The 9,880-nt window shown below is 36.3% G+C and overlaps 2 protein-coding genes across 2 annotated transcripts; one reads left to right on the forward strand and one right to left on the reverse strand.

The window, feature by feature from the left end:
* The first annotated feature begins 3,258 nt into the window (after positions 1-3,258).
* Positions 3,259-5,516, forward strand: LOC120139195 (receptor protein kinase-like protein ZAR1). The gene is made up of 2 exons (XM_039154506.1): positions 3,259-4,776; positions 4,855-5,516. The coding sequence occupies exons 1-2, from the start codon at positions 3,309-3,311 to the stop codon at positions 5,499-5,501; spliced, it is 2,115 nt and encodes a 704-aa protein (XP_039010437.1). The 5' UTR covers positions 3,259-3,308; the 3' UTR covers positions 5,502-5,516.
* A 258-nt stretch (positions 5,517-5,774) lies between these two features.
* On the reverse strand, positions 5,775-7,928 carry LOC120139196. The gene is made up of 2 exons (XM_039154508.1): positions 7,388-7,928; positions 5,775-6,828 (listed from the first exon to the last, which is right to left on the reverse strand). The coding sequence occupies exons 1-2, from the start codon at positions 7,690-7,692 to the stop codon at positions 6,600-6,602; spliced, it is 534 nt and encodes a 177-aa protein (XP_039010439.1). The 5' UTR covers positions 7,693-7,928; the 3' UTR covers positions 5,775-6,599.
* Between the last annotated feature and the right edge of the window lie 1,952 nt (positions 7,929-9,880).

Consider the following 9,880-nt stretch of genomic DNA (forward strand, 5'->3'; position numbering starts at 1 on the left):
ATTAATTATTTTATTCTAATATTATTTTAATATTTTTTAAAGTTATTATATATATTTTATAACTATTATATTTATTATTATTTAATTATTAACGTATATAATATATTTTCTCTTTTGCTACTATTATTATCATTATATGTATATTTTTTATTGTATTTTATTTTTATTTTACTTTTTTTAAACATATGCATATATACATTAATTATATTTTTATATTTTATACTTCTTTATTTTTTTTGTTTTCATGTATTTATATTATATTACATTATTATTTTACTTTATTAAATTATTTTTTTGTTATAATATTTATATATATATATATTATATCATAATGTTTTTTTGTTTATTCATTCTTACTATATTTTAGGGATACATCACACTCATTTATTAACTACGGTCCTACCCCTTATCGTCTTTTTCCTTCCCGACAGTTATACTTCACCAAACCTTGACTTTTTTTTTTACTTTTTTGGTGTGATTGCGTTTTTTATTTTACTACTTATTATCATTATTATTATTTTGCACTTAATAATTATATGTTTTTATTCCTCTTTTAGTTTTTCATCATTTTTTTTATTTTTTTTCCTTCTATTTTCTTTATTTCATTTACTCTTATTTCCTTTTCCTTTAACGCGTTTCTCGACTTTTTAAGGGTACTCTTTCAAATTGATCGGAGGTAAGTAATTTTGGATCATATGTTACCTTTAAATTTTAACTTTCGATTTTCTTAATTAAAAATAACTGGAAATTACGTAGTACCGAAAGGACGGTTCAAGGGTGCTAATCCTTCCTTGACCGTAACCGACTCCCGAATCCGACATATCTTTGGTAAGACGCAGATCATGTAAGATATAAGGTATCCGATTAACCTATTTATTTTTTTAAATAAATAATCGGTGGCGACTCCAATCACATTTTTCAAGTCGAAGCCCAATTCCGGAACCCAACCGAAAGACGGTTACGACAATACCCTCTAAATAGCTTTTACCTTCACCATCCTCCTATCGTAACCAAGGACTATGAAGAGTGCCACGTTGACATGGTGGAGCTTGAAGCGAAACATCCCATAGAAACTCAAACTCTTTCTTATCCTGCAAAATCCGAAGAGGACAGAATCTCTTTCCATGCCCCAATTTTCCACAAATAAAGCAGAATAACCGCACTGAAAAGCAACATAAACAACCTTACCATATGGCAAAACCAACTTCTTTCTTTTTAAAGTATGGCCATACAAAATAGCCGACGCGCAAACTCCAAGAATTTCCTTATAAAATTGCCTAGTGACAATGCAACCGATTCAGAGACAAACCACATAGGCAAATCGACTATACTTACCCAAAAGTCAACCGTGTTTAGCGGGACCACCAGAGGATCTTCACCTTCACACAGCCGATGAAACCCCAGCAAATGAGAATTAAAGTACAATGGTCCAGAATTAACAATCTGATCAACATCCACTGTGTGATAAAGGCGAAACAGGAACCGCCCCGCACCAAGATCAGAAATAGATATGCTACCAATAGGATGTCAGGCATTTGCCAAAGTGGTCCGCATCACTTGAAAGTTGATCATGCTCGACGTTAGAAAGAATCCCACTAAGCAGTTTTCAAACGACACAGATGACCCCTCAGGACCCAAATCTAACACCAAACACTCTTCCTCTTCTTCCCCAATTTGAAGTCCATCCAAACGTTGCTCTAACTCTCCCATCCCGACAGAAAACTACCTCTCCGATCACCACGGAAAAAAGATTCTCCACACTAAAAGAACCGAGGAAAAAGGCACCCCAAAGCAAACAGTCGTCAACGAAGAAAAAGGCAAAACCCTAAGCGAGGGCAAAGCCCTAAACGAAGGCAAAACCCTACTACAAATTCACAACCGAATTTAACAAAAGAAGTAACAAAACACAACATAAATAAAACAAAATCGAATTACTAACTTGTTAATATATGAATATCTATATTATGTATTTATATATCTATCTAAAATGTGTATAAAAGCATCAGTTTAAGAAACTTTTAAATTAATGAAAATATCATTTATTGTTTATCATGTTACTAAATTGACATAAAAATTAACATTTAAATATAGGGTAAAAAACAAATGGTCCCTCGTTTATGGTTATTATTTTGTTGAGTCTGTCAACTATTATAAGTTACAAAGTGGTTCTCTCAATTATAGGACAATGCTTTGTTGAGTTCCTCCTTAACTATTAAAAGTTACAAAATGGTCATCCGACAATTTATATGTTTCAGAAGTTACAAAATAAACGAGTCTAAGTTGGACGTTAACCTACTAATTGGAATATGATAAAATCTAGGGTAAATTACGTGTTTAGTACCTAAACTATAATCTTTAGTCTGTTTTAATACCTAAACTTTCAATTTTTTAAAATCATACATAACGCTTAGTTTTTGTTCCTTTTAGTACTTCGCCGTTAAAACCTTAAAAGATGATTTGCACGTTATACCTTTTCATGGGTAAATTGCATCATTCATCACTATAATATATTCTCACTCTTATTTTGGTCACTGAAGTTTTTTAATTTAATTATTTAACTTTCAAATTACTCCTAATTTAATCACTTTAACTTTCAAAATTATTTATTTTTATTTTTAATTAATAAAATAATAATAGAAATGTCACGTCACAAAAATTATTAATAAAATAAATTAGAGTGATCAAAATAGAAACAATTTAAAAGTTGAATAATTAAATTAAAAATTTTTAAACTTTATTACTAAAGCATGAGTGAGAAGATAATTGAGGGATGAATGATGTAATATTTTTTGATTAAAATAAATACCTAATTTGTGTGATGTGTCAATATTTTATTAATTGAACAATAATTTTCTAGCTGAAAAAATATATGACTTAAAATAATTAAATATAATAGTTTAAGTACTTAGTTTGATAAAAAAATAATTGAAGTGCCTAAAGCAAACAGAAAACATAGCTTAGGTATTTATTTTTACTTGAGCCTCGAAAAATGCAGTCAAGAATCAAAAGTCGAAAAGTGATGAGACCGTCCCTACCAAAAACGACCCTACTATCAAACTCAGAACCCACATTCATGGAACGATCATCGCCTCCAATCACGCTTTACCCTCTCTTTTGTCAAACAATCCCTTCTCAATCATCATTATGTTAAACTAACTTCCATAAGTCATTTCAGTAAAGCTAAAGTATATCTGGGTTTACCCCCGCCCAATACTTGAACAGATCACAACTCACTTTCATTCATAAACCCACCATAAAACTTGCATTTTTCTTCTGAAAATCTTTCCCGAACCATAACTTTTAACCTAATGAATCCATTGTTGTTTTTGTTGATTCTCCTTGTAAGCAATCACAAGCCTCTCTTGTCTGCTCTTAATGATGAAGGTCTTGCTCTTTTATCCTTCAAACAATCGCTCCAAGGTGACACCGGAAGCTATCTCATCAACTGGAACTCATCAGATCCAAATCCATGTTCATGGCATGGTGTCTCAGGTAGAAACCATAAAGTTCATGCTCTTGTCGTTCCGAACATCGGACTATCTGGTTATCTGTCTCCTGCACTCGTAAATCTCTCCTCTATTCGTCATGTTAACCTCGAGAATAACTCGTTTCATGGAATGTTACCCATTGAGCTCTTTGCTGCAACTAGGCTGAAGAGCATAGAACTTTCGGGTAATTCGTTGTATGGACCTCTGCCAACCGAAGTCGGGAACCTCAAGAACCTACAAACCTTGGATCTTTCGCGGAATTCCTTCAATGGAACGGTACCTTCATCTATAGTTCAATGCAAAAGGTTAACTACACTTGTTCCAAGTCTAAACTGTTTCATTGGCTCACTCCCTGGGGGACTTGGAAACAGTTTAGTTGGCCTTCAAAAGCTCAATCTTTCTTACAACAGCTTCAGCGGTTCAATCCCCATTGACATCGGAAACTTGTCGAATTTGCACGGTACTCTCGATCTATCTCACAATTTCTTCACTGGTGAGATTCCAGCTAGCCTAGTAAGTCTCTCTGAGGAATTGTATACTGATCTCAGTTACAATAATCTTACCGGTCCGATACCACAGAATGGTGCTTTAGGAAATGCGGGACCAACAGCTTTCATAGGGAACCCTCTGCTTTGTGGATTGCCATTGAAGATTTCATGTAATCCAGACAGTTCAAATGCAAATTCTCAGACATCATTTCGTAATCCAATTCAGAGTTCCAGCAGAAACTCAATAAAAGTTGGGAAAGGGGGTCACTCGAGCTCACGTCGGGCGATTAAAATCGTTACATTTGTGATGGCGGGAGTCTGCTTCACTGGATTCTTGTTCTCTTACTGGTACAAGAAGGCCTCCGTTTGCATTGGAGTTAGGAAAGCCACCGGCTATCGTCTTGAAGAGAAACTGATGATCGGGAGGGGCATATTCTGCTTTGCGAAAAAAGACATGGACACTCTATCAGAAAACATGGAGCAGTGCAACTTTGTTCCATTAGACACTGAGGTCGACTTCGATCTTGAACAACTTCTTAAAGCTTCTGCTTTTCTTCTGGGGAAGAGTTCAAGTGGGATTCTGTATAAAGTGGTGCTCGACAATGGACTAGCCGTGGCAGTTAGAAGACTCGGAGATGGAGGTGGACAAAGAATCAAGGGGTTTCAAACTGAAGTCGAAGCAATCGGGAAAATAAGGCACCCAAACGTGGTTAGCCTTCGAGCTTATTGCTGTTCGGATGACGAGAAACTGCTCATATATGATTACATAACCAACGGAAATCTTACTGCAGCAATTCATGGTAACTTACTAAATTCTGCTAAATATTTTCCATATTGTGTTCTAGGAATTACAATGGTAATTGTTCTGATATAATCAGGCAAATCAGGAATCCCCTTTAAACCACTTTCGTGGCCGGTTCGAGTAAAAATCATTAAAGGGATAGCCAAGGGACTAGCCTTCTTACACGAATTCAGTCCGAAAAGGTATGTCCATGGAAATCTGAAGCCGAGCAACATTCTTCTTGTTGAAGATATGGAGCCTTGTATTTCAGACTTCGGACTCAGTCGCCTCACCAACATAACCGATGAATCACCAGAATTTCAGGTGGAACAACAGATGGCAATATGGACATCACAACAAAGTTCTCCATACGAGTTAACAGCTATAAATCAATCCTCAAACGGATCATATTATCGAGCACCAGAAGCCTTGAATGACACGAAACCATCACAGAAATGGGATGTTTACTCATTTGGAGTGATCTTACTGGAGATGATTTCTGGAAAGTTGCCTAGCATTCAAGTAGGGTCTTCAGAGATCGATCTGGTTCAATGGCTTCAACTCGGGATCGATGAAAGGAAGCCACTCTCGTCCCTCATTGATCCCTCCATGACTCATAGAGGGGGGGAAGAAGACAACATAAGCGCCATACTCAAGCTTGCATTGACCTGCACCCATAAGAGTCCTGATAGGAGACCTTCAATAAGGTTTGTGAGTTATAGTTTCGAAAAATTGACTTCATAGAGCTAAGAGGAATTCATAATAAGTTTAACATCAATTGGATCTGAGAGAGAGTATACACGGGAAAATTTCTATATATATGAAATATTCATTTCAGTTTCTCAGAAGAATGTCATTTACTATGAGCATTAGCAGAATAAATATATATTTGTTAATATCTCTAGGTGAGTCCATATTTTCACCTTTTTCTCTTATTTTCCATTGTTTCCTTCCACCTTTAATGACATGAAAATTGATATGATTTTTCTAAAGAGAGGTGCTTGTACCCTCATTGAGTAACAACAAGAAGATGGAGAGACAATTCGAACCATAAAACACTTTGTTTGGAACACTACAATTTCAAGAACATCCAAGAAAAACAAACCAAAAAAGTGAAACAAAAGAAATTAAGTCGGAGAGGAATCAAATTGTCTATTTATATGGCAGGCAAGTAACATATACCACTACAACGTTACCAAGACACCTACCAAAATTGTTTTCCCAGATGGAGAGCCAAATCATTATGGTTCCAATGCTGTAATTTGTTGTTCAGCATTGTCTGTATGCAACTTTGCCAGAGCCTCGGACAAAAGCAATGTCGTGGCTTTTGTCATTGTTTGATACTGTGAAGTCAACATTGGTGGGGTTGGTTGAGATTTGTATATTTGGACTCGAGCAGGGTCATCATCAAGTCTGTTAGTATGATTCGCAGTTTCACCAGCGGGAGGTTGGTGCTGAATTTGAGCCCCTGCAAACATTGTTTCAGTCTCGGTATGAGGTACATGAATATGTTGGTGTGCTGCTGGAATTTTTTGGTATTGTTGGGAGGATAAGTCGACTACAGATTGAGGTGCTGCTGCAACCTCCTTGAGAACCACTTGAGTTGGAATCAAAGAAGCATTAGGAAGAGCTTGGGGCTGACCAGCACCGATATTCATTGCTTGAACCATACCGTTTTGCACAGGTATATTGTTGGGCTGAGTCGGTGCAACCGGGACATAATATTGGATAAGGCTGATTTGATTGATAATCGAGGTGCTGCTGTGGCACTGGATAATAGACTGGGTAATATGACATAACAGGCTGTGTTCCAGGCATGCTCGGTGGCACGTAATGAGTATCCTAGTGAATTACTTTTGTTTGCCGCTTAGGTAAATGCATCAGATTTACCGGAAATCCAGAAGCATGAATTGCTCTATGCACCTCAATCCCAGAGGAAGGATCAGCAAATTTCTTGTCTGATTCAAAAGGGTTAGAACAGAGCATGTTCTCCATTGAAGCAATGCGGCCAACTTGGTCTTGAAAAGCTCCAGTCTGTACGTTAGAAACAGCACTCCCGACACATTCATCGCTGTAGGAATGACACAAAGTTTCAGAGTTAAAGGAAGCATAAACTATGAAACCATTCATCTTCAACATATATGGAGTAAAACTTAAAAGATCAAACTAAAGCAACCAGCAGTGCCATTTCAGCTCTATTGGATTAAACTCATAATTGATCGAAGTTGCTTCCAATTCCCACAACGTTAACCAGAAATGAGTTAGAAATTTGACTCTCAAGGTTAAATCTTCAATTTGAACACTAATCATGACATTCAAGCCTTTCCTATCCTATTAAGCCTCTGAAACAACTGTTTATCCAACAGTAATAAGGATCTCGTTCCATAATCAGCCAAAACGAATCAAAAACAATAGAAATCAGTAAAATCTCTCCCAAATTTCCTTTACAAGGAACCCCTTTTTTCAAGGAAAAAAACCAAACGATTGGACTGCTAGCTGCCTCTAAGAGAAAGGGGAAACAGAACCATGGAGCAAAAACAGATTTTTTTTGAAAAAAAAAATTGCACATTTACACTATAAAACTCCTTTCTTTTTATATATAAAAAAGGACCCAAATTTGTTTTTATTACCTTGATATTGAATCTGGCGAGTGTTTGATTGGAGGCAAACTGGACAAAGAAATCGAAGAAGAAGTAGAACCAAAAGAAGAAGAAGTTTCCAAAGGAATAGACTCAGCCTGTTCACCACTTTCACCTCCAAACCCCACTCTTGCACTCCTCAGAGCATCACCAAACCAGCTCTCTCGTTTAGGATGAGTCAACTCAGCTTTAACGCCATTGCCAACCGGAAAAAGAAACAACCTGATACGTGAAGACACAACAGTAGAACTAGAAGAGTCTCTTGTGCTCTTCCAACATGATTTGTAGATCATCATCGGTTGAGATGGAAATGAGAGAGTCAAGGTCGTGATTCGGGAGTTGGTATTTGAGAACAAATAGGGTGGCCAGGCGGAGAAAGGTGGAGAGGGAAAAAAGTGTAAGCGTGGTGAAGGTGTCGGTGGTGGGGATGGCGAGTAAGCGGTTTTCGCCGCCGAAATAGTAAAATGATTTGGATTGGGGACATGGGATGATACGGCTGCTGTAGCTACATTGGGGAGGAGAAGGTAGCGGATCCATGGCGGTGGAAGGAGAGTCGGGCTGGGGTGGCGGGCGGTGGTGTCTAGATCTAGTTAAGTGTCTAGGTCTATGTTACATAAAGATGGATGTAGATGATGACGTTATACACCGTATAAAGGTGGAATGATTAAAGTGGAAGGTTGTTACTGGAGTTTTGTTATAAAAAGGTGTCTCTAAAATTTAAAGAAAAATTTTATAAAATGACAATAAGACCAACGCTGCTGTATAGATCAAAATGTTAGACAATCAAGAATGATCACGTAAGGAGGATGGAGACCGCAGAAATGAGAATGCTTTGATAGACATGTGATAAGACTCTGTGGGACATGACATCAAACTCCTCTATTAGGATGTTCTTGGGGGTGCATGTATCTGAAAAATTGAGGGAGGGAAGACTACGGTGGTTTGGGCATGTCTTTAGGCGACAACCGTCGGATGCGGTTAGGAGGGTAGAGTCAATCACAGTCGACGGTGTCAGAAGGAGAGGACGACCAAGGCGGAAGTGAGAAGATTACTTGAGATATGATTTGAAGGATTTAGCCCTAACCGAGGACATGACATATGATAGGAAATTATGGAGATTCAAGACTAGAGTAGCCGAGTAATGTGGGTCACATCCATAGGGTGTGTAATCTCTGTCTTCTTTTAATGCCTTTGCAGTAATTTCCATGACTTCTACTTTTATACGTTTCTGTCATTGAAATTTATGAAAGCTTAGAACTAGGATAGCAGAGTAGTGTTGCCTTAGTTTAGGTCTTATCCCATTTGACTTTATTCCTTATCGTAGCTTGCTATCGTGGACTATTGTGTATCATTCTCTTCATGTTTTCTCTTTTTAAGTTTAGTCGGGTCTTATGTTTCTGTCTATATGCAGAGATTTTTATGCAGGGTTTTACTTGCAGGAAGTACTTCCCAGTAAAATCGCGCATATGAAGACTGTATATGAAAACTATTCAATTCTGTATTTCTTTATTAACTTATACATGCATTGCAATTTATCTTTATTTTATTTTTTTTACCACCGGAGGTCTTCCACGAAAGCTGCTCTTAACCATGCGTTGGGGGCAGCCTACTACCCTACCTCTCCCTTACCCAATTGCATATGAGAATAGGATTTTGTTGTTGTTGTTGTTGTTGTTGTAAGTTGGAGAGTGTTGGAGCAGCGTATATTAAGTAATAAATAATAATATTAATGTATTTTTAGTGCCTAAATTATATCATATAACATGATTTGATGTTTAAATTTTTTTTTGTCAATAATAAGTACAAATATCTAATATTTTTTATTACACTTTTAGATATTTATAATTATGTTTTTAAAATTTTTAGGGATCTATCATTATATTTTTTAATTTTTAATAATAAAAATATTATTTTTAAAAAAGAAAAATTTAAAAGAAAATCAACCTTGCGTCGTCCCTCTCCCTCCGATCTCTTCACCATCGACAGCGAAGGATCACCACCAGTCGAATTTTGTTCGAAACAAGGCGATGAACTCAACAGGTGCAACCGTGTAACGTACGGATGAATATAGCCATCGAAATCACAAAAAAAGAACAACGAAAAACTTAGAAATCTAGTAAACCTCACAGTATTTTTTACGATGACTGACACAATTTCATGATGGATGGGGAATTGTGTTTTAACCACGGCAGCGAAACAATTATGATGGTGTCAACAGTAATAATCAAAGACCGATGATAATCGATCGACGGCAAAAGATGTAAAATTTGAGATTTTTTTAAAATTATAATATTAAAAATTGTAAATAAAATAATTTTTAAAATTTTATATACACGACATGTTGTTAAATAGGTCAAATTTAATGATCTTTATTGTTTAGGCACCTATAAAAAAAAGTTATGCAGCACCTATTGTTAGTAAAAAAAATTAGATATTAACTCATATTTTGAGGTGTAAAAATGTATTAAGCCTAAATTAGGATGG

Source organism: Hibiscus syriacus, unplaced genomic scaffold (genome assembly GCF_006381635.1).
Source record: "Hibiscus syriacus cultivar Baekdansim isolate YM2019G1 unplaced genomic scaffold, ASM638163v2 tig00110730_pilon, whole genome shotgun sequence".
Taxonomy (NCBI): Eukaryota; Viridiplantae; Streptophyta; class Magnoliopsida; order Malvales; family Malvaceae; genus Hibiscus; species Hibiscus syriacus.

Coding starts and splice junctions, on each gene's coding strand:
- LOC120139195 (XM_039154506.1), top strand. CDS start 3,309: ATGAATCCATTGTTGTTTTTGTTGATTCTCCTTGTAAGCAATCACAAG. Junction 4,777..4,854: donor TCTTACTGCAGCAATTCATG/GTAACTTACTAA, acceptor TGATATAATCAG/GCAAATCAGGAATCCCCTTT.
- LOC120139196 (XM_039154508.1), bottom strand. CDS start 7,692: ATGATGATCTACAAATCATGTTGGAAGAGCACAAGAGACTCTTCTAGT. Junction 6,829..7,387: donor TCGCCAGATTCAATATCAAG/GTAATAAAAACA, acceptor TCATTCCTACAG/CGATGAATGTGTCGGGAGTG.